Source organism: Polypterus senegalus, chromosome 1 (genome assembly GCF_016835505.1).
Source record: "Polypterus senegalus isolate Bchr_013 chromosome 1, ASM1683550v1, whole genome shotgun sequence".
Lineage (NCBI taxonomy): Eukaryota > Metazoa > Chordata > Cladistia > Polypteriformes > Polypteridae > Polypterus > Polypterus senegalus.
This window is the reverse complement of record NC_053154.1, coordinates 157024591-157050756: the sequence shown is the minus strand read 5'-3', so window position 1 is coordinate 157050756 and position 26166 is coordinate 157024591. Positions and strand designations below refer to the sequence as shown.

At 39.7% G+C, this 26166-nt stretch overlaps 1 protein-coding gene across 1 annotated transcript in view; it reads right to left on the bottom strand.

Moving 5' to 3' along the window:
• Positions 1-21104, bottom strand: part of tmtopsb (teleost multiple tissue opsin b) — an 85614-nt gene extending 64510 nt beyond the window's left edge. The window contains exon 1 of the mRNA XM_039760890.1: positions 20590-21104. Within this exon, the coding sequence (XP_039616824.1) occupies positions 20590-20956 (367 nt within the window). The 5' untranslated portion in view covers positions 20957-21104. The remainder of the gene's footprint in view (positions 1-20589) is intronic.
• Positions 21105-26166: the final 5062 nt, after the last annotated feature.

Below are 26166 nucleotides of genomic sequence, written 5' to 3'. Positions count from 1 at the left end.
ATTTGTCCTTCCCCATTAACTTTAATGAAATTCGCCAACTTTGGCAAATATTGCAAACATTTCCGTAATTTCGGGGAAACTCACAGTAAAGTGAATTTGGCAATGATTGCTCATCACTAATAGCCACCAAACTGTGTCCAACATGCAATATCTGAAAATAAAGAAAGGTGAAAGTCTCAGTAATGTTGATCTCATAAAAAATTGATGGTTCTCTTAGAAAAAAGAAATTTAACAGTTTTGGAAATGTCTTCTGTGGCAGAATGAGAGCACCATCAAGCCATTGAATTAAATAATGGGTTTAATTAACTACAAAAATTGGCCTCTACTTAAGAATCTGCTGGAGTTTGAGTCCCCAACTTTGCTGGTCATCACTTGGCTTGCTTTACCTTTCATTTCTGTTTGGATGCCATTTAAGGAAGAAATAAGGAAATTCAGATGAATCTTAAAAAAAACAAGTCACTGTAAATGAAAGTAAAAGAAGTTACTTAGCAGCAAAATCTGGTCACTAATTAAGAAAATTGTTAAAATGGAAACTTGCAGCACAGTAGCACTCCAGGGCCAGAGCTGGAGACCCCTGCTTTGGATTTTGTACATTCGAGTCCCTGAGCTCTGGGTTTTCTATCCCTTCCTATTCATTCCTCTTCTATCTTCAGCTAAGGTCAGTGCTTAAAATGTGGAGTTTTGTGATTTTCCCTGCCACTCTCCTCTTGTCTTTTTATTTTGTCCTCTTTCTCCCTGAAAAATCCAGTCACTATTTTATATGCAACACTTCCTAAAGCAGTTTTCAAGCCACTGCATAACTGTTTAATCTAGCTGCATGACTTTCCATCCTCTACCAAGCTATCTAGGAATATCATTTTTAAAAATAAAACTATTTTCTGCAAAACCTCCCAATCAATATCATACTCACTTTATATTTATGAATTGTTTATAATTACACCTCAAAAAAGTTTTACTGTGGACTTGGCTAGTGACCCATACTGTCATGAATAATGTTTAATTGCTTTTGGAAATTTCCTCAAAATGTTTTGGACTTGTCCCTTTGTTTTTTGCTTTTGGTTTTCACTTGTAAATTTCTTTCCTCTATTCTCTGTGTCTCTCTACTGACATTTCCTCTATCATCTCATGTATGTCTTTCCTTAGGCAGATTTTTCTCTTTACTTTTATTCAGAAGATTATTTTACCTGTAGATGAGTTGTTTTTAAGACAGTACTGACCTGTTACTGGAAAAAATACTCCCCTTTCTGTTGATTTATTGAAGTCCACCTTTCATAACTTGATATTTCTTGAGTTCTCTTCCTTCCAGCTGTTGCTCTACTTCAGGGGTGTCGAACTCCAGTCCTGAAGGGCCGCAGTGGCTGCAGGTTTTCATTCTAACTATCTCCTTAATTACTGACCAGTTTTTGATGCTAATTAACTTCTTTAGCCTTAGCTTTAATTAGCTTGACTCAGGCCCCTTAGTTGTGTTTTCCTTAATTAGCAGCCGGACAGTAGTGAGACATAAAACAAGCAGGACAAGACCAACTCACCTGTATCCATCAAACAAAATCTGAAAATAAAAATGAAGGTCTCAGTAAGGTTGATCCCTCAGGTTACCAAAACATTTTAGCAGTTCTTAGAAAAAAACAGAATATCAACAGTTTTGGAAATGTCTGCTGTGGCAAAAAGAGAGCAGCAACATGCCATTGGAATTAAATAACGGGTTTAATTAACAGCAAGAATCAACTTCTCATTAAGGAACTGGTTGGAATTTGAAGCACCAATTTAGCTGGTCATCTGTTGGCTCGTTTCATGTCTCATTTCTGTTTGGCTGTCATTTAATGAAGAAAAGAATAATTCAGAAGACTTAATCCTGAAAAACAGGGCTATTAAAATAGAGCGAAAGAGCAGTAAAAACTGGACACCGATTAGAAAAACGGTAAGAAAGAAAACCTTCACCCATTGCGGCCGTCCAGGCCTGGAGTTTGACACCTGTGCTCTACTTGTTGGTAGCTGGTAAGCCAGTAAGTAGTCAGTGACATGAAGGCCCATTTTATTTGCTGGCTCTTTCTCTTTTGGCCCGGTTGTGATCTGTTGCCCTCTCTTATAAAAGACTCTTTATATATTTATTATCTCCCTCACTATCACCCTCACAGGATGAGTACTGGTGGGGTAGAATATCCTTTATTTACATTCTTTTCAATACTAATTGTATTTGTTTACCTCCTAACTATATTGACAATACAGTTACAGTATAAAAATTAATGCCCATGTATTTTAATTAATGCAGTCTTAAACTGTCATGGTTTTTTTTTACCTGGCTGAAGGGTTCAAAATTCATTTTCATGGATCATTGGATTTTGAAAACATTTTATTGTTATGTTTATGACATTTTTGCTCCAGAATTTTATAAGTTGTTTAGGATCTTGGCCATATTTGCGTTCTATTTTTCACAGCCTCGCCACCATTTTGTAACTTTCTGCTTGGACATTCTGAGTCATCATTTCTTGTCTATGAAAAATGGTTGTATGCCAATCCTGATGTCCATGTTTTTGAAGATCACAATCAAATCTCATGTGGTACCTAGTGCTAAAATACTTTCAGGAAGACATTTTTTTAGCCAATTTATTTGATTTGATGTTTTCATCTCCTGGATTTGACCCTGGCCTGTGTTTTGTTCATGATTTGTCTCACATTTCCTGGTCTCTACAACCTTTTCTTTTAATAAATGACCCCTTTCTTATGTTGTCAGTATAATAGTTCTGTTCACTTAGGCTATTTATGATTAAAGCTATTATAAACTAATCATTTCATATTGTTGCACAAAACCACCAAAGAGAAAGCCTCCATAGTGCTCCTTTTTTACATCTAAAATGTGCTTTTATGCTTTTGTTGAATAATTAGTAACAAAAAAAAAGGGTTAGTGGCACAAGAAACCCCCTCTAGCAAAAGAGTAAATTAGTTCATGATGAATAGTGTCTGTTGTACATATCTTAAAACAGCACAGACAATGTTAACAGTCTTGCATGCTTTAATGCTGCAAATATTTATGGATAATTGAAACTAACACAGATCTATTCAATATGTTATTAATAGTGACACAATACACGATAAATCCTAATAGGGTGCAGCCACAGAAGTATAGGAATAAAACATTGAAACCTGGGACAAATGCGTCAACACCTAATCACACACTGACCGTGACATAAATTTAAATGTAGCTGCTGACGATCCTAGTGAGTCACATGGGTATATATATCTGTTTGCTTCTTGGATTTGCTCAGTACAGCAGCTTGTATGGGTTTTAAATATTTTCAGCAATATTTCTATATGAATAATGTATTTTATTTTTTCTTAGCTTCATGGTTTGCTTCAAGGATCTCAAAAGCCTCTTCATTGGTGATGTTTTTAATGAGATACGTACATGCAGAATAACTGAATGTTACAAACTTTGGCTGAGTGTAATCCGAGTCACTGAAAATTTTAACAAGAAGCACTTACCACCATTGGCTGAGTTATGTACTTATACCATAGTGTGTATGGACAACAACTTGGTTACGTATTTACTGGCTTATCTTGTCCTTGGTGAGGATATGGATAGAGATGGCACATATTGGGCTCTTCATTTTCACACCCACTATGTAGGAGCAGGAAACTCAAGTCAGCTGAACTTACACTAAGCAAAAGACAACCTTGTAACTTGTGATGCTTGAAATAAATGTAATGGAAGTCTCAAAGGAATTGAAGTAATATAATGTTTGTGCCTTTCAGGCTCAGTCCTAATTTAATTTCCTTATATTGAGGGCTGCAATTTGTTGACATTCATTAAAATAATTTGCACTCACACATGAACTTAGAGCAATAACCATCTAACAGTGCAAATTAACCTTTATATTATAGAAAACTTTATATCTATTCATACTAGAGTTAACTACAGTAACAAATAAAATGATTTAATTCTAAACATTTTTCATAGGTTTGACAGCTTATTGGCTAGCTTGGTTAACACCATCATAAGACTAAATGCAATTCAAGAATCATTGGTGTACCAGAGGCTATCAAGCATCATCAAGTACAAGACAATAATCAGCCCTGGCCCTGACCTACCTCTGTAGGTCAAAATCAACCATGCATCCCATTCAATAAGACACCACTCAGTGTGGCCCTTACATCTTGGGATGTAGGAGGAAAACCAAGGCACCTGGAGTCATACCAAAAGTACAAATTCACCACAGGTAGAGCCCAGGCTGTGATTCAAACACTGTCTCTTGGGCTTATGCAGAAGCAGATCAAACTGTATACATACTGTAAACAGGGTACAGTATATATTATACAGTATTGTAGAATACTTCAATATGATTACATACAGTGTGACACCACACCCTCACAACATGACATTTTAAATGCAGCTGAAATGCTTGGCATCACTGTTACTCTGAAGTATAAGGCAGTTAAAATGAATATTCACACAAATTACACAGCAGCCTCGCAGGCACTTGTTTATGAAAATAAGACACTCTAAACCAGGGGTTTCCAACACGTCGCTCGCAAGTTACCGGTAGCTCGCAAACCCCTTTCCAAGTAGCTCGCCAAAGAGTTAATGAATCTTACATAAATTTGAAATCTTGATTAGTCAAATTAGGGGTGGGCGATCTTTCCAAAAAATTATATCACGATCCTTTTAACAGAAAATCACGATCCACAATCTGAATTGCAATCTGTCTTTTCAATGTGGCATACAATTTTGAGAATATCTTGACTCAAACTCATCTAGACCTAAGTAACACTTTATTAAACAAAGATGAATTCAATTGTTTCTTCGTTTGCTAGCTAAGCAGAGTTAAGGAACATGTCCCGAAGATGGCGAGTGAGCGAGGAAGGCCCCTCCCCTCGGCACGTGGCATGGATCTTGGATTCGCGCAAATAAATCGGTACCACAAGCGAACTATGATACACAGCGAAATGAGAGAAGTCGCAAAATCAACCAGAATGTTCAAGCAAATTATAGAAAAAAACCTGATCTAAATCCGTTAAGTAGTTCTCTCTTGAAAAACAGACAGACAGAAAGACATTGGATTTTATATATTATATATTAGTAAACCTCCAAAATAATGTGCAGTTAAAGTCTGAACAGCATTCTCAGCATTTCTGGAGCTTACTAGAGACAGATAACTATAATAATCTTCACAATGCAGCTTTGAAAATGTCTGCTTGTTTGGGTCTACGTACCTGTGTGTGTCTGCCTTTTCTGACATGAATGTCATGAAATCAAAGTTCAGAACAAAACTGACAGATGAACATTTAAATTACTCCATAAGAGTGAATCTAAGTGGCTACACTCCACCATACACCTCTCTTGTTGACTCCATGCAGTGCCAGTCATCTCATTAACTAAAAATCATGTCACACATGCAACTGGACATGTGAATACTCTTGTGAAGTGAAACAGTGACATGTAACAAATGAATAAGGAATATCTGTATATTTGTAATTGCATTGTTTTGTTTTGACAGCATTCATGTTTTAATTCAATACTGTGAGATACACTAGAAAATGCATACAGACATACAAAATGCACTTGCAGGTGAACTAAATATTTTTTGTGATGTCTTATGTAAAATGTGAGTTGTGGACACCAACATTTTATAAATGTTCAGGCAAAACAAGCTTATTCGGTTTGTTTGGGTTGAAATAAGCTTTCAGAATAAACGTTAGAAAACATGAGTAGCTCTCTGCCATTTTCATTTTGTAAATGTAGCTTTCAGGGGGAAAAAAGGATGGAGACCCCTGCTCTAAACTATCTGAGATGTACACGCCATTATAATTGTTACAAACAACTATAAAATGCTTGGGAGTCAACATCAGGGCTCATCTAATAGTAATTCAACCCCGAGTTGAGGGTTGGCACTATCACCTAATGCCTTTCTTCTCCTGCACACCTGATGATTGTTGACAGGAAGATGGCATGACATCACTTCTGTGTTCCAGCCCCCCTGGGGTAATGATGCATCTCTTAGCCAGCTCCACCACCATCTTGCCTCAGTGTTGTCACAGACTCACATCTGGAAAGACATTATTCAAACGACACATGAAAACCATGTTTATTATTTTCTTTTTGATTATCTGGGGCTTGCCTAAGGGTGCCCCAAACTTTTATGCCTTGTTTGTGCCTCATTTACAGTCTTCAGATGGTGTTGATGCTAATTAATTTGTAATTATTTCGTGATAATTTCTGAAGCAGTAGAAAAAATATTTATATATAATATAATGTAATTCATCCTCTATGGTTTTTACTTCACATAGAGCCTTTCAGGAACATGATAACATCAGTCCAGAAAAAACGATGTTATATTAAATGTCAAATTACATATCAATTTAGAGCTACCATTTTTTCATCCATTAACGGAAGCATTTTATAAAATGTGTGTAATTTTAGAAATGTAACTAAAAGGAAAGAAAATAAAGGCCATTAAATGTATGAATAGCTGTACTGTCAAATCATGCTAAACACTCATCTCAAATGTAAATGACACCTCATTGGCAAGGAATGTAAAAGGAAAGGGATAAGACCTGACATTTTATTTGATGTAAAATACTATATAATGGCAGAACTGGGCTGCTCAGGAAATGCAGCTGAGTGCAGTGGTGCCACTATCTGCTAATTAAAGTAAATTCCCATCATTGCCACTAAAGAAACTATTTTGTAAAGAAGTAGCTAGCAGCTTATCATGTTAATCCTTGGCGTCTGGTACTAAAGGTAGATTTTTCAATGCAGTAGGTTTGTCTTGACCAGTTTAGAATAAAGAAGACGGCCTTAGCTCACAGTGTGATGTGAAAAAGCTAATGGCTAAGTGTCTGGGCTGCATTTCAAATAGACAAGAATGCTTAGTTTCACAACGTGCTTGTCAGTGGTGTGTTTAACTAGAAAATGTTCACAGTTTTATTTTGCCAGCTGCAATGCTTCTTATTTCTTAACAAAAGTAGTTGTCAAGGCTGCAAACTTCAATATAACAGGCTCAGCCCTTGAACGCTGTTTAAATATGTTGAGTCTTACTTGTTTCATCCAAATGGCGCCCTCTTAGCAAGTTCATTACTGTTGACAACACAAGAAAAACTGAATCTTTGGTATAATAAGCCCTTGTCTTTTCACACAAACTGAATGGACACTTTTTGAGCAATCTTTCCATTTTAAGTAAATGAATACTCAGTCAAGAGCAGTATCACATCAGCACACAATGCTTTTCAGAGCAGGTGGGCTGGCATGGAGAAACTGCATGTGTATACACCTCAGAGAAAAAAAAAACCTGCAAAATGAATGCTTTAAGTGTCCATAGATCCATCCAGTTTGGTGCTAACATTGATGGTTGGCTGTGGCAGTGTAATGGTGTGTTGCAGGTTTTTGGAGCTGATATATCTGAATGTAAAAGTTTATTGAAACATTATTTCAATTTAGATTAATCCTTTTATAGCTGAAGTATATATTGTCACAAACGTGTGAGTAGGAGGCAGCTAAAGGGCCTGAGTAATTGTAATTAAACATTCGACCAGGGGTCGACGGAGTGCACTGACTGTCTTTCTCAGTTCCCTACAAACCTTTTCCGGGAAATCCTGCAACGTTCCGGTGCCTCAGAACACATCACTTCTGGTGCTGACCCCTTTGCTGACGTCACTTCCGAACCAGAAGACATAATTTGCAGTGCTGGGCCCTTTGGTGACGTCACATCCGATCCAGAACACATCACTACCGATTCCGGCCCTATTGCTCACGTCACTTCTTATATGGGCCTTTAAAGCCTCCATTTTTGTCTATGAGAATCAGTTCTGTTTTGGACACTGTTCTATGCACGTTGTGCACTTAAAAACTCAAACGTTTGCAGCCAGGAAAACAATATACGGGTGGCACCCCAAACTTTTATGATGTCTTGGTCTAATTATTATCACAGTGGCACAGTCGGCAGGATGAATTCCCAGAATTAACCGGGACACGAACATATAATAAACCAGATAGGGCCGAGTTTCTTGGGGAGTGCGTTTGGGGGTCAGGAAGGACTCAGTACAGGCTCAGCTCCCAAAATACAAATCCGGGCTTATAACCTATCAAGGGGAGAGTGTGAAAGGGACACACAGATGTAGGCTGGTTTCTGGGGATGAAACGAAAAGGGCTTATTATGCCCTCTCGGAAGAGAGAGCTGAGCTGCCCATTGTGACTAAGGTCCCAGTTAAATACTGGCTTTCCCCAGTCCAGCAGGCAGGAATAATAAAAGAATGGAAATTTGATCCAGAGAGATCAATCCAAGAGCAGGTGGCCTTATAGCTAAGGCCATTTGAACTAACCACCTGCCAAACAGTACAGCAGGTAGCCTGTTTTATTTTTCTTCAGGGCCTTCCAAAGAACTTTGCCTAGCTGGACTGGGGAGAATTCCATTCAATTGAAGAGCTTATACAGCTCATAAAACCGCTCGGGCCAGTCTTGAAATCTTGGAGATTTCCTAGAGATAATGTCCTACAAAATAATCTCTCCCACATAAATCGAAGCCTGTTTCTGAGTTCCCCGGCTGCCGGATGTGCGATCTACCTGGAGACAAGGCGGACTGTAGGTGGAGGGGGTGGGATGGTTCGTGTGCTCTGGCCAACCCCCTGACATTATCATATACGGAACCTGTAGTCATTAATAGCTATAAAATCATAGCCTTGTTTGATTCTGGTAGCAACATTTCTATTGTTGATTGCCAATATGTCTTACTGCGACAAAGAATTAAAGAAAAGACCAGTATTAAATGTATACACAGAGACATCCGTATGTACAGTACCGCCCTGTGTTTCGTTAGTCACGGTAGATCGCTAAAAAAATTTCCCATGGTGGTTCACCCTAATCAACCTTTCCCAGCGATTCTAGGGCGGGACTGGTCTGATAACAAATGCGGTAAACAATTGACTACACCCGATAAAAACTTAGGCCTCATTATAAATGGGGATAACTCGTCTCAAGCTGCCTATATGTCATGTACACAGCCGGCGGAGAGAGATATGGAAGTCCACGAGGAGGATGGGGAGATTCCAGGGCCGTTGCAGGCGAATACGTCATCCACCCTCTCTCCGATATACACTTTCAATTTAGAAAAATGCCAGCTTCTTTTAAAAGGGAGCAGTGGAAAGTTGAATCGCTAAAATTTGCAAATAATTGATCCTCATCAATGGCCAACGCACACATTAGCCCATGCCACAGGGACCTCACTTAGTGAGGTCGTGGAACAAGGGGCGGTTGGGTACGAGTCCAGAAACTCTTGTTAATCCCACAAACCTACCGGTGGCAGATTGTGAGATAGCACACGCCCACCTCCTTGGAGGCCATTTAGGCTCTGAAAAAACTTTAGAGCTGATCAAGCTCTGATTTTATTGGCCAGGAATTAACGAGGAGGTTTGCTGTTTTTGTATTTCTTGGACGAAATGTCAATTACAGCAAATTCCTAGGTGGAACCATGCTCCTCTTGTTCCACTTCCCTTAATTGATGTCCCCTTTGAAAGAATCTAGGTCGATATTGAAAGACCCTTAGAGCCCTCGGCCCGAGGACATAAATATGATTTAGTCCTCATAGATTATGCAACCCGATACCCAGAAGCTGTTCCCTTGCGTTCAGCTACATCTAAAGCAATTGCACGGGAACTAGTAGGGGTGCGTGACGCAGCATCCCGAAAGAAGTCCTAACGGACCAAGGGATGCCTTTTACCTTGGAGACGTTCAGGGAAACAGCCAAATTACTGAAAATAAAGCACTTAAAGACCGCAGTGTATCATCCTCAAACCGACAGTCTAGTAGAGAGGTTTAATCAGACTCTCAAGCAGATGCTCCACAAGATAGTCAGCGAGGATTGGTGGAATTGGGATCAACTCCTCCTCCTCCTCGTTCTCTTTGCCTATCGGGAAGTCCCACAAGCCTCTACGGGGTTCTCACCTTTAGAATTATTATACAGACAACAACCCCGAGGTATACTGGATATTTTGAAAGAAGGCTGGGAAGAAGAGGCTCTTCCCTCTACAAATATTTTGGAATATATCACACAATTACGCGATAGATTTGGGAAAATTCTGTTCTAAAAAGTCATATGGAAGAGGCACAAGCAGCACAGGCCCGCTATTATGACTGCGGCATGACGCTCCAAGAATTCCACCCGGGGGATTGTGTCATGGTGTTAGTTCCCACCTCCCATTCTAAATTACTCGCCCATTGGCAAGGCCCTTATGAGAAAAGGAGAAAAAGGATTGGTCGACTATTTGATTAAACAACCCAATCATCGACCAAGAAAGCGGGTTTATCATGTGAACTTGCTGAAGCCATGGAAGGAGAGGGATTCTATTGCCTCCTCCGCTCAGCCCTGCTTATTCTTTGCTCACACCAACACCCTTAATTTTGCTGAGGAATTAACATCTAGACAAAGGCGGGAGCTGGAAACAGCCATCCAGTCTGTCTTGGAGGTGGTGAGTGAAAAACCAAGAAGGACCTCTCTGATTGCACATGACATAGTGACTGAACCAGGGGTTATAGTCCAAGAACACCCTATAGACTTCCTGAGGCAAAGAAAGCAGAAGTGGAGCTGGAAATCAAGTGAATGCTGGAACTAGGAGTGATAGAGTAAAGTTATAGTCCTTGGTCCAGTCTAATTGTCTTGGTTAATAAGCCTGACGACAGTTGGAGATTTTACAATGACTTCCGGACTTAACCAGGTCTCCCTATTTGATGCTTATCCCATGCCACGTGTGGATGACCTCCTCGAAAGGCTTGGACAAGCAAAATTTTTGACCACACTTCACACATGACAAAGGGGTACTGGCAGATTCCTTTAACGGACTCCGCAAAGGCAAGATGGCATTCAGCACCCCTAGCGGGCACTGGCAATATCATGTCCTTCCATTTGGGTTACACAGGGCTTCTGCGACCTTCCAGCATCTGGTGGACAAAGTGCTCCGCCCCCATAATGCGTATAGTGCTGCCTATATGGATGACGTCGTCATCTATTCCAGCACATGGAAGGAACATGTACAGCAGTTCACAGCAGTATTGCGAACACTGGGAGAAGCCGGGCTTCATATCAATCCAAAGAAATGTTTCTTTGGACTGAAAGAAACTAAATATTTGGGCTACCTGGTGGGTCGGGGTACTGTGAAACCACAGTGTTCAAAAATAGATGCCATTTTAAAATGGCCTTGTCTGCGAACCAAGTTGCAAGTATAAGAATTTCTTGGATTGGCCGGGTACTACCGCCAGTTCGTACCTTGGTTTTCGGAGAGATCGTTTGGTTTTCGAGAGATCATTGACTCATCTTACAAAGAAGAGGGATCCTAATCATGTGGTATGGACTGATAAGATGGACGCTGCATTCTGTGACTTAAAACAGGCTCTTATGTCAGCACCAATATTAAAAGCTCCTAATTTTTCTCTCCCTTTTATTCTCCAGACGGACACAGGCCTGGGGGCAGTGCTGAGCCAAAGCGTTGATGGTGTTGAACACCCCATCATGTACCTGAGCTGGAAACTGTTGGATTGGGAGACAAGGTAAGCAGCGGTGGAACGGAAAGCCCTTGCAATTAAATAGCCAATTACGCAGTTGAGGCACTACCTCTTGGGCTGGGAATTCATTCTGGTGATGGATCATGCTCCCTTACAGTAAATGGCCCTTCACAAAGAGTCGAATCCACGGGTCACTAGGTGGTTTCTTGACCTTCAACCTTATAAGTTTTTGCTTATTCATCATAAGGGCTCTCTCCATGCCAACACTGAAGCACTCTCTTGGGCCCACGACCTCTCAGTACAGGACACCAGACCCGAAGGATCTGGGCTGAGGGGGGTGCCTCATTACACACGTGCGAGTAGGAGGCAGCTAAAGGGCCTGAGTAATTGTAATAACAGATCCGAACAGCTGACTGTCTTTTTCAGTTCCCTACAGACCTTTTCAGAGAAAACCTGCAAGGTTCCAGAGCCTAAGAACACATCACCGCACACCCTTTGCTGACATCACTTCCAAACCAGAAGACATCCGTTCCGGTGCCGGCCCTTCTGCTGACGTCACCTCCGGTGCTGGCCCCTTTGCTAACGTCACATCCAGTCCAGAAGACATCACTTCCGATTCTGGCCCTTTTGCTGACGTCACTTCCTGTATGGGCCTTTAAAGCCTTCATTTTGTCTATGAGAATCAGTTCTGTTTTGGACTATGTTCTAAGCACATTACGTGCCTAAAACTCAAACACTCAAACTTTTGTAGCCGGAAAACAATATATAGGTGGCTTCCCAAACCTTTATGAGGTCTAATTATTATCATTATTATCACTATATTATATATATATATATATATATATATATATATATATATATATATATATATATATTATTACGACTTAAAGAATCCAGAGACTGTTTCAATAACATGACAGTGAATTCTTCTGCCTTTACTGAGCTGTACAAGAATTTAAACTGACCAAAGCATACTGTCACTCCTGGCTTGTGCGGTACATATGGCTTGAAGTGGGTGGGTGTGCTATACTGGCAGTTCTATGTTTGTGCTTTGCGAACCCAGATGTAGTGGCACATCGCCACCACAGTTCTCTGCAATATTGCATGTATTTTACCGCCAGCCTGCCCCCAACCCCCTTTCTTTGAGGTTTATATATATAAGAGTACTTGACAATACAATCCAACTTGAATTTAAATGTATTTTATACCACATTGTGATGAGTAAGAGGCATACAAAAATGTATACAAAATAAACAAAAGGAATAAAAGCACAGAAAAAAGATCAAATAAATAAAACTGGTGTGACAAATCTACAAGTGCATGCCAGCCACCCAACCCAACACAGACAGATGCAGGAGTCACATTTATAAAAACACACAGATTTTATTTTTGTTTCTTCACTTGTGGGCAACATCTTCCCTGTTCCCACAAGTACACAACACAATCCCAAAGCACAAACACACCTCTACAAAATACTCTTCTTCTTTTTCCTCCACTCCACCTCGGAAAGCTTCAACTCCCTCCTCCCGACTTTGGCTACCCGAGTACTGCCTGCTGGCTCCTTTTGTATGTTACCTGGAAGTGCACCAGGTGCTTGATGACCTACTCCCAGCAGCACTTTTGGGTGTGTTGAAAGAATTGCCCATATGGGCTCAGAAGCAGCTGTAGTACCCCCTGGCAGTGCCCACGGATCCCAACAGGGCTGCACCAAACTCCAACTCTCATGAAGCCCTGCTGGAGTCCTAGGCACCACTGTAACCCAGTGGGGCTGCCATCTAGCAGTCCGGGGGAGGTAACACTCTGACCATGCTTGCTTCCCCGGTCCTTCCAGCTTGGAGGCATCCCGGCTGGGCAAAAACCCCGGCCATCCACAACACTGGATAGAAACTAATATCGAACAGTAAACACCAAATAATAGATAATACATGAAACACACCCTGCGCGGGCTGGCACCCTGCCTGGGGTTTGTTTCCTGCCTTATGCACTGTGTTGGCTGGGATAGGCTCCAGCAGACCCCCATGACCCTGTAGGATATAGCGGGTTGGATAATGGATGGATGGATGAAACACACAGTTCTGAATTAGAGTAAGTAAAAAATAACCAAAAATCAAAAAAGAAAAATTTAAAGAAAAAATCAACACATAACATACCTTATGTAACCTAATGTTTAGTAATATCAATGTAGATATTAAAATACCCAGAGAGCATAACACTCAGACCACTTTAAAAAAAAAAAACATATTTTCGAGAATAGTAAAGAACAATGAATAGTAAAGAACCATATATTCTTATCAGTTTTAGAGTGAAATACTCAAAGGACAAGATTGAATTGGTATTCTTTTAATGTTCAGTTTTGGTCTAACAATTACAGCCAGACCATCGTCCTGACCTGAGCTGTGAGCCACTGCAAAGTAGACACATCCAGACAAAGTTGTTTCATTTAAAGATGCAAACTCATTATTTATTTACCATATTTTAACTTAACAGTAATATACAGCGACTGTTGTCTGTAAGTGTACAAAGGGCACCGACTGTACGGGTATATGTATTTGTGCTTGTTCTGCACTTTAATTGACAGTAGTTGGAAGTTTTAACTTGTGCAAACAGCACAGCAAAGTGATTATTTATTCCAAATGTAACACATATACTGTTAAAGTCTCCACATAATTCTCAAACACCCCAGGTGAATATTCAAACACTCCGTCAAAAACTGAAGCAGCATGACTTCAAATGCACACTCCAAAATACAAGAAAACATGGAATAATGGGGACTTGATTACGCACAATAATCATTAGCAGCACTGCTCAATAGATTTGATATTTTGACAGAACATTAGCAATCAGAGTGTAAAAGCATGTGATGAAGAAAGCAATTTATCCTGTGAAAGAAGTGACAGTTCTATAGAAATGGCTTGCAACAGCATGATAGATTCTAGTCTGAGTTAAAATGAAACATACAAAAGTTATGATTTTGCTCAACAGGTAAAGCGATGATCCTGATGATATTTCTGAATACGCGTGATGTGACAATAGTGTTTGCTAACTTTCAGTGTTGCTATCAAATGGCACCCCAGGGTGCAATGTATCAATACAGATGATCCCTTAAAAAATTTAAGTCAGTTCATAAATTACAACATTTAGGATGTAATCATGAATGAGCTCAAAAGAGGTGCAAAGCTACTAACCGAGCAGCACATTCACTTCCAGTTTGCATACATGGTCTGATGGGAAATCTGAGGAGCTTTCTTTGCACTTACTGTACTCATTATCATATAAAGGCATAATTGAAAAGGCTGGGGTTGAAATGTGCTGGCCAACAAAACTTTTGAGTGGATCTTCAAGAAAGAAAAACTTTTCAGCTTAACTCTAGAATCCCTGAAGCCTACGAAAAAATTCATAATCCCGGGCCACCTTAAATTCCTTCACACCTCTCCATTAGCGTCTTTTGTTTTGTAAATGTGTTGATCAGCATAAGCAGTAAGCAGCCCGCTATCCCATCCACCCCACCACCGCAGCTCAACTTGTGCAAAAACTTCTCCCGTTTCAAGTTTGTTTATCTGGGTGTAAGGTACCTGGAGTTGTATTGGGTAAATAATATATTGTTTTTGGAACATATGCATTTCATATGTTTTCCATGTCTACAACGATCTGGGTAAATGTAGGATGACAGGAAATGCAACAAATGCTGAACACATACCTAAAACAGAGACTTTTTTCATTTTATAGTACTAATGACAAAATTTTGACATGAAATGTATAAGGTATGAAAACTGGAGTCCAAATATCAAATAAACACTTTCACAAAAGGTACAAATATAACAAAACAAGTGCGCTTTTATTCAAGAATATAACCGAAGAAAAAGAAATTGGTTTGGGGTATGACACTGACACGACCGCTTCAGTGGTGCAGCACTAACAACTGCTCACCCATAATGAAGAGGTCACAGGATCGATTCCGCCCATTTCCTAGAATTACCCTTTTGAGTAGTGAACTACTCTTGTTGTTACTATTATAGAATAAAAACATTCATTTGATTTGGATCTGTAACAGCCAGTGTAAATTTATGGTACATGTAAAGGTTAGCGGTTTTTTTTTATTCAGTTTTATTCTCTCAGTCACGTTCACACTTCCCCTCATCTGACACTGCTGTTTTTAAATAAAGACATGCTATAGCAGGGGTGAACCCAGATGAGGATGAGGGTTCTACATCTGAAAAAGAGAACAGAAGCTCTCCCCGCAAGAAACATCCATTCACACATAAGAACAATGCCGCTGCACCAGGCATAAAGGAGAAAGATGGCACCGTTTGGATGCAGCAACAGGTTAGCGTCATCCTGCCAGTCAATCTGCCACACGCATGTCCATCAACGAAAGCAGCAGGGCTTACAGAGCTTGCAAAGGTATTGTGCAAGTTCCACTTTCAATTATGTTTCTTGATGGTCTTTATATGAAAAACATGTACATGTTACTTATATTAACGCCACATTGAATGTTGCTTACCTATATTTATTTACTCATCTTCTTACAGCATAAAGTCACAAGTAGACTGCACAGCTTCCTGTGTTTGATCAACATAGGCATGCTAACAAAGTACATGTGCAATGCCACTACTTATTTACGAAAATATCAGTTACAAAAAAGTGCGATGGCAGTTTCCACCTGCAGCTATAGATCTGACGGTGTATAGCCCAAAAAAAGAAATCTGACTGCATTCTCGTACCATTGCTCGCATAACGAAGTGTCAGCATGGCACTGCCAGATCTTAAAACTAGCATGGAGAGTTGCTTGCATACTAACATGTCTATAGCTGCAGGTGGAAGCTGCCGTCGCACTTTTGTAAATGATCATTTCTTGAATAACATTAGAACATTAGAACACTCTAGACGAGAACAGGCCATTCAGTCCAACAAAGCTCGCCAGTCCTATCCACTTATTTCCTTCAAGAAAACATCAAGTCAAGTTTTGAAACTCCCTAATGTCTTACTGTCTACCACACTACTTAGTAGATTATTCCAAGTGTCCATCATTCTTTGTGTAAAGAAAAACTTCCTAATGTTTGTGCGAAATTTACCCTTAACAAGTTTCCAACTGTGTCCCCGTGTTCTTGAAGAACTCATTTTAAAATAACAAGTCTCGATCCACTGTACTAATTCCCTTCATAATTTTAAACACTTCAGTCATGTCACCTCTTAATCTTCTTTTGCTTAAGCTGTAAAGGCTCAGCTCTTTTAATCTTTCCTCATAATTAAACCCCTGTAGCCCTGGAATCAGCCTAGTAGCTCTTCTCTGGACCTTTTCTAGTGCTGCTATGTCCTTTTTCCACCCTGGAGACCAAAACTGCACACAGTACTCAAGATGAGGCCTCACCAGCACACTATAAAGGCTGAGCATAACCTCCTTGGACTTGTAGTCCACACATCGTGCTATATATCCTAACATTCTGTTAGCCTTTTTAATGGCTTCTGAACACTGTCGGAAGTTGATAGCTTAGAGTCCACTATGACTCCTAAATCATTCTCATAAGGTGTACTCTCGATTTTCTGACCGCCCATTGTGTATTCAAACCTAATATTTTTACTTCCTATGTGTAATACTTTACATTTACTGACATTAAATTTCATCTGCCACAAATCTGCCCAAGCCTGTATACTATCCAAGTCCTTCTGTAATGATATAACGGATTGCAAATTATCTGCTAATCCACCTATCTTGTTATCATTTGCAAACTTAACCAGATTGTTACTTATATTCCTATCTAAATAATTTATATATGTTAAAAATAGCAGCGGCCCTAGCACTGACCCCTGTGGAACACTACTCTTAACATTGGCCAGTTCTAATGAGGTTCCTCGCACCATCACCCTCTGCTTCCTGTGTCTGAGCTAATTCTGCACCCATCTAAAAACATCACCCTGAACTTCCACTTCTTTTAACTTGATGCCCAACCTCTCATGTGGCACCTTATCAAATGCTTTCTGAAAGTCCACATAAATAATATCATAAGCTCCACTTTGATCGTATCCTTTTGTTGCCTCCTCATAGAATTCCAACATGTTAGTAAAACACGACCTCCCTCTTCTGAACCCATGCTGACTGTTCAGAATAACTCCTGTCCTTGCAATGTGTTGCTCAATCTTATCCTTAATAATTCCTTCCATTAATTTTCCTGTGATGCATGTTAAGCTTACTGGCTTATAGTTGCTTGGATCTGCCCTGTCACCCTTTTTATATAATGGGATGATATTTGCCATTTTCCAGTCCTTCGAAAACTCTCCAGTGCGCAGTGACTTCCTAAAACTATGTGTCAATAAGGAGTGGCATTGCACATGTACTTTGTCAGCATGTCCAAAAGATCAAGACACACACACTGAATGAGAGTTAAGCCTGATTTATTTAACAATAAATGATCCACAGCTGTACTTCCAGAAGAATCTCATTCCTGCTGTTATGACCACAGTGAGCGCCTTGTAAAGCAACAGTTACTGAAACTAGCCACAGCTATTCTTGTACTCTACTGAAGTTGCGTCCACTGCTACACTTTTCCTGATTTTCTTACAGAGTTACATGATGCTCTGTGCCCCTCGCCATGATCCTCCCTTATTTTCTTTGAGGCTCTATTTATCCAGGATCTCAGGAGTCTACTCCTGCCTTCTTGAACCTCCCTCGGTCTTGGAAAGTGCATGGAATGTTCCAGCGGTTCATGGAATGTAGAGCACAGCATACCTGGTGACATCTGAATGTCAATCACTCATCCAGCCCTGCTTATCTTCTGGGTAATCTTCTGGTTACTACAGTACAGTTTGCAACTATTATACCTGTGTGTTGATACTGTGATATCAGTTAGGATTCATATCTGTGTATTCATCCACATTTGGAAAAATGATCTTTATATGCATGCCTCACACCTTAACCTGTCTCGGTAAGACCTCTTGAGCTCACTATATTTCTTTTTTTGGGAAAAAATTGTTCACACTTTAGGTAATACAACACATTTGTTTACATGCATTGGTCCATAAGCCTTCAAAACATGTCATTTTTAAACACTTTATGAGAGAATCTACCAATAGTTACCAATTTTGATGCAAACTGTACTTGATATTTTAAGTTATGCATTTACCGGTTTTCCTTTTGTTATCTGAACTCCTAGAAGTAGAGGCTTAGTGCATTCTTGTTGTGTACAGAAAACCAGCCTTTGAAGTTTTTCAGGTACAGTTAGGGTATTGCTGCTGTTTGTAGTTTATAAAACTATACATTTTAGAAATGGTAAAGAGTCATGTTTAGTGTACCATAGTAGTTTAATTGGGGTTCTTAGTAGGCTCAGTTAGCACACTATGGCTGGATGTGAAACACAAATGCTGTGGACAGCAATTCAGAGAAGCCTCATTATTTTCATTTTTGAACAGAGACAGAGGCTGGCATTTTTTTTTCTTGGCAAGTTGTTCAGACAACAGGCATTTGACATCCTACATAGCCATCCAATATAATGCCTCGTGTGGACATTGTTGGCTTAATTCAGGAGTGCTTTATTCTTTAATGTATCAGGAGGTTGGGATACAAAAACTGATAAAAATGCTAGTAAGCTGACAAGATATTTAAAGTACTTGTTCATATTAAGCACTAAAGTACAGATGTAGATGAGGTTTTCTGTTACATATTACATACTGTCTTTCCTTTAATGACATTCACATATACATGGCATGGACAAGGACAAAATAGTAGGCATATTTACTAAAGATTATAATAACAGCAGAACTGAACCGGCAGCTTCATGGGTTAAAGTCTAAATCCTTAACCATTGCGTCATACTGTCTTGCCTGTACATGGGGTGACCATGAACAAGTCACTTCACCTGACTGAGCACCTACTGGGAAACAAAAGAAATATATGTATATCAAATGCCATAAGCCACCTTGGATAAAGGCATCGGTCAAATAAGTAAATAAAAGTAAAATAACAGAACTATTGTCTTGGCACAGTTGTATAATGTACTGGTAACAATGCATTTCTGAAATGTAATGAAGTACAAGGCAAATGTGGCAGCAGAAAATGGTGTTTATTCTTTACTGTCATACAATGAATGACGGTGTTCAAGAAATATATCTTTATTCTACCTTTAAGGTTAGAATCATATAACATAAAATGAAAGACACAGCATTTAAAGTTGTAGTGTTGTGCTGTGAGGTGAACTCTTGCTGTTAAGGTATACATTTGATATTTCAAGTAACTAGATGGAAATTGTGTTATTTTTTGTTTTGCCTTGTTAAGATGTGGTACGGTATATTAGACAAATAAAGTATATTTGCACTACTGGTCTAGTGTATATTCTGACAATCCAGCATTATGAGTGATCCCGGACAAATATTTTTACCAGGTTTGTGGATATTAAAATACCCCAAAAGTTCCCCATTGAAATTAAAACCACTAAAATAAAACTGGTCATTACAAAAAGTAATAAATCCTGTCTTATATAGTGCCCCTTCTCCCCGTTATGCACACCAGAAGGTTTGTGCACATCACTGCTCCAAAGGTTTGATATTACACGGTAACCTTTCTGTTCAGCTAGTAAGAACAACGATTCAAACCCAAAGGTCCACTCCTCCCAAATATCTAACGTAAAAAAAAACGCCGATAAACAATAACAGTAGTAGACAAATGATAATGTCTGTATGTTACTATTATAACTCTGCTGGTGTCACCTTTTCCATTGTAGGTTTTTATAGGCACAAGCAAGATGTACCTTAAAACAGGTGCCAGCTTCCCTGAGTTATTACCTATAAAATGTCATTTTCATCTTCTTACCGTTTTCTCGATGTGTATTTAAACTTTACCTTCGTGCAATCAAACTGTTATACAGTATATTCAATCCAAATGAACTGCTTGTTGTGCCTGTAACGCTACACAACTGCCTCCTGCTCCGTCAATGCACTTCACTTTTTAGTAACTTTGATTGCGTTATGTATAGACAATTGCACATGCTTGCGGACAACCGTTTTAACTGTAAATACAAGAATCGTCCCCTCTCCTGTGAAAATGCAGATTACTTTAACGGGAAGTGGGTAGATCATTGCCAAAACACCGAACCCACTGGGTGTGTTCAACTCACCTAAAAATGAATTGATGAAGCCGTACCAGATGCATCCCGTCTTCCCGATTAACCAGCGTCTTTGGGTGCTGGCCGCAAAGCTAAAGGGCGTGCCGACCACACAGACGAGCAGATCGCTGACTGAAATATTCATCAGCAGCAGGTTGATGGGCGACCGCAAGATTTTATAGCGACAGAAGAGCACGAGCACCAGGGAGTTGTTGAAAAAACCGAGCGTCCCGATAAAACCTAAGCAAATGGCTACTACGAGGTGTCCGGCTGGCGTGAGGTTATGATCCAACTTTGCCTCGCGATGCCCATTCGAGTCTGTCAGGCACCAAATGCTTTTGTCCGGAGTACAGCTGAGGCTCACGTTAGACACCAACATTCTTTGTCTACGTGAAAAGGCGAGGGTGGAATATAATTCACATTAATAACTTTGGATATAAAAGCACTATTTAAACCTCTATGTGTTTATTTTTTCCGGATTTAGAAAAATTGTAAACTTTCCCTCTTGCAGAAATTACTTGACTTGTTTCCACATGCACCTCTTTTTTTTTTTTTTTTTTTTTTGTAGTTGCGTTTGCTCCACCGTGTGGCGGCCTCCGTGCTCTCCGCTACCAGACAAACTACCCGCTTTTATATCACAGGTCTTCTCCCGTACAGCTGACGTGTTTTGCCAGATCACGACGAACGTCTTCATTGGAGAAATGATCCGAGATGAAATGTAGGTCAAGAGGGCAGCAATAAAGAGGGGCGACAGCTGACCTAAGAAACATAGGAGAAGCCGTCACACGTCACCATAGAATTTCTGGTTTCGATTAACTGTTGTTTAGGGACGGAAGGACAGAAAGGTGGAATTCGCCTTGAAAAGCGATAACGTATCTTCAGGGTAGTCTGCAAAAATGTAGCAACCTGCATGACCGAAATTGGAAACCCCGAGGTAAAGTTAAGGCGAGCTGAATGTGCGCCGTGACCCGTTCTTCTGGGGCAATCCCGGAGTGCTCTCCGCTGGCGCTTCTCAGTTTCCAAAGTACTTGATTCTAAATGTCTGTTGTTTGGTGGGTCGTGATTTAAAAGTTTACTTATATTATCGTATTCCTTTGTCTGAAAAAATGATTGTACCAGTGGATCGATAGATTGAACCGATTTAAATGAAATAACGGGATCTCTTATCTCGCGATGAAGTGTCAAAAAAGTGGGTAAAATCCTAAATTTAGTTTTTCTTGTTAGTTAGTAACGTCAAAGGACGAACTTAGTTATCTGGTTTAAGTAATGCTTTAAATTCAATGGTGTGGTGCAATGTTTCATTTTGGAGCGTTAGTGTGAAAATTAATTTAAAAGAATTCCTAGCGATTAAACATTTCTAAATACACACAAAGAATATGATGTATCAAGTGCATGTCTTTATCCTTTACCTATTGTTTTAGAAAATGAATACAGTACGATATATAGCGTGAATTTGCAAAGATGCAATACAATATTTTATTCTTTTTAGAAGGCAAATGCAGCATCACTTGTATTCATTTTTTATGTAACTAAATTGTAAAATGTTTGGATTTGTAGTAAAAGGATCTTTAAATGTTAAAAACTTGCTAGAGAAGTGAAAGCGTCTGCTAAGCAAATAAATGTAACAACTACACAAGCAGGACTGTAGTGCAAATAAATAAAATCCCCTTATTTTTCACCCCTTGATAAAAATACCAAAACAACTAATGACAATTTGTCGACTTACATCAACATTAAAGTTAAATGAGTAAAGAAAACTTCCCTGGGAAGTCATTTACATTTAGGCAAAATGTAAAAATAAAATATGTAAAATGTTAAAAATTGCAAAATAATTTGATTTTGCTGCTTAACAGTAATAGACCAATGGTGGACTTTTCTTGAAAGACTTGACTGTTTGTCTCGACATCAACAGCAATAGAGCTGCTCTTCAGACACGGTTAACTGTGTAAACCTATCTCAGACCATGCTGTGTATAAAGCCAGTCAAATGGCTCTTCAAGCGCTGTTAAAAGTGCAACCAAGCTCAGCCCTTGCTGCATGCCCTCTACTCTAACCATCCACAATCTGATCCTCAGTGTCTGCTGCAGTTCTCTTTTTATCCTGCTCTGTACTTGTGTTAATGAAGTGGCTCGCATTGTGGGAATCACCTATTTCTTGTGCTTAATTCAAATGTCTACTTACTGCAAGAAGATAAACTCTATTCATTACACTACCACATTCTACGAACACATCCCAGAATATAACCAAGAGGTACCAAAATCCTGGAATAAAAGGATTTGTCTCCCTTCTCTTGTAGATCTCCACACCAGCTCACCTCTAAGATTTTCTTTTGGTTCTGCACCTAAAATATCACCTTGAATTTCTCTTGTAGTTTCTAGTTGCTTCCTTTGAAACATAGCATTTCCCCACTCTGAGCCCTGGGGTCACTTGTTCTACTGACTTGTTCTGTCTTATCTATAGAGCCCTTAAAACATGACTGTTAGACTCCTAATGTAAAGGCTCTCTGTCTGTTTTCAGACATTATTGCTGTGGTACCCCATACAAACTTATGATTCCAGACACCTTTGAGCTGTAACCAAGTGACTATGGAATGAGAGAACTGGAACACAAACAATGATGACTATTCAAAAACAGAAATTATGGTTTATACCAGACATGCTAAAAATATTTACAATAATGTTATATATTATTATGCACAGTTCAAGGCAAGAACATTAAAAAAAAACAAGAAAAATAATTATTGGTGCTATATACATTAATTAAAGTGCAAAAAGTGATCAGAAAACTAAAAAAACAAAACAACTTCTTCCTCGTTCTTCTTTCTTAGACAGTAAACTAAACAAAAATGGAAAAATTAAGCACAAACACAATAATGAAGAAAAAAATGAGCACCCACAACCATAGATTCTTTCCACCCAAAATATGTACAATTGGAAGTAATGCTGTTTCTTACTAATACATACAAAATTAAAGACTTTTCTTTACTGCTAGGTTTAGTGCAGATGTGGTCAATAGCCTAAGCTAGAACTGATTTGAGTGTGAGAATATGGTGGCTCTAAAGGCTGGGACAGGAAGTGATGTCACCGGGACCAGAAGTAATGACATCCTCAATAGCGGCAAGACTTAGTGGGATCTCCCATGGATGGTGTGCAGAGGATTGAGAGAGAAAGTCAGTGCAGCTCGCCACCCCCAGTCTGGTGTGGTACTACTATTATTCAGGCCCACTAGCTGCCTCCCAATCACACATGTGTGACAAGGCCAACCACAGACAAGCCTTTGCAGGGGTTCCTGCCTTTCAAATTATTATATGGAGGAGAATCTTGGGGAATATTTGATATTTTGAAAGAAGGCTGGGAAGGAGAGGCTCTTCCCTCTACAAATATATTAGAATATATCGAGCAGTTACACAATCGAATTGGAAAAATGTTTTCATGGGTTGTGGAAGCTAAATATTTAGGGTACCTGGTAGGTCAGGGTACCGTAAAGCCACAGTGTTCGAAGGTAAATGCCATATTGAATTGGCCCCATGAACCAAATGGCAAGTCCAAGCATTTCCCGGTTTAGCCGGATATTACAGCCGGTTTGTACCTTGGATTTTGGAGACGGTGGCAACCTTGAGTGATTTAACAAAGAAGAGGGCCCCAAACAACGTAGTATGGACTGATAAGACAGATGCTGCAATTGGTGACTTAAAACAGACCTTTATATCAGCACTAGTATTGAAAAAACTAACTTTTCACTTCCTTTCATTCACCAGTCTGACATTTCAGACACAGGCCCGGGTGCCGCGCTGAGCCAGAGCATCGATGGTGGTGACCAGGTATCGCGGTAGAAAGGGAAGCCCTTGTGATTAAATGGGCAATTATGCAGTTGAGGTACTACCTCTTGTGAATTCAGTCTTGTTATGGATCATACACCCCTACAGTGGATAGCCCTACACAAGGAGTCAAATCTGTGGGTCACCAGGTGGTTTCTTGACCATCAAATGTATAAGTTCTTGCTTATTGGCCTCACTACCGGTTCTGAGTGCGATTGATGGTGCCTCTTCCAGTCCCGATGACATCACTTCCGATTCAGGTCCAGATAGCGTCACTTCCTGTCTCAGCCTTTAAAGCCGCCATATTCTCACACTTAACACTTGGTTCTTTTTCTCCCACAGTGGCTTCGGATGTGCATCCTGATGTTGAGCATGTCTGTAAGCCTCCAAACAATCCACGAGCAACCATTGAGTTATAGAATGCACCATCACCCTGCCACTGCACTGTTCTTCTTTGGAGTGCTAAAACAACAGTTAAGTTTCTTTTGCCATTTATAACTATTTGTATGTCTAGGGATAAGCTCTAAATAGTTATAAAAATCTTTACTTTTGATTTGATCCAAGACTTGGCTTATCAGGATAAACAGATGGATATCTAAAACAGGAATCATAAAATGTTACTATTGTGGAATTAAAAGCACCCCTTTGGTTACTGTTTAATCTACAGTGAAGGTGAAAAATGTTTTTCTTAACTACATCTTTGCAATTCTGGACATCATCCTCTCCTTCTTTTTTCTGTCCTATAACCAGACACCCTCCCCTTCCTCGTAAAATTGGTATTGAGCTTTCAAGTCATAAAATTGCTTTTGTGTCTGTGAGGCAAACTCATTTGGTTAACAATAACAAATATGAGCAACATCAGAGTTAAATCTTGATTAAACCACTTCACTAACCCATTACACTGACTTGTAATGACAGGAAGTATTATGAATATCCAGAAAACTGTGGATTTCCTAAAAAAGTGTACATTCAAAATTTCTTCTTTGACCAGAATGAATCATATTTGCAGTTCCTGCATATAAATTACTCAGCAAAATCATTAGCTGCATTGCCTATTTTCTTGTTCAAAATGGGGAATTCCTTCTGTCCATTTTCTCAAGTAATCAGCAACAACAAGTATCAAAATCTAAAATGGGTAATGGGCCTGCCATTTCTACAGCCACTTACACTAATGGATAACTAGCTGTAGGGTTTGTAAAAGAGCCCAAACTATTAGTCCATTGCTTCATTGGTTGCCGCTCTTCACATGTTTACACCAGTTTAACATTGTGTGTCTATCCTGGACATTAGAAAAGACATCCACCTTCTTTAACTATTTCTCCACTTCCAGGTGCCAACCAGTCTTTAAATTATGTAATACTGCTGGAATCAGTATAGTGTGCATTTCCATTTTCTCACTTACCCTTTGTAGGGAAGCTTGGCCGGACACAGACAAGGGCAGACACCGTAGGTACAAAACCCAACACCGCGTTTATTCACACAGTCCATATTTACAGGTGCACAACCCACTTTCATCCCAAAGTCAGGCTTTACTGCACAATGCCTCTTTCTTTTGGTCTGCCTCCACTCCTCTTCTCCGAGGCTCTGTCCTTCTTCTCTCCCAAATCCAGCCATTGAATGGATGGGCGGCCACCCCATATCAATAGGCGTATAGGACATACGATGAACTTCCGCCCGGCCTTTCGATTGTTTGGTGTAGCGGAAGAACCCGACTCGCGCGCAGAAGCACTCAGGGGCTGTCCCTGATCTTCTTTAGCACTTCGGGTATGGCGG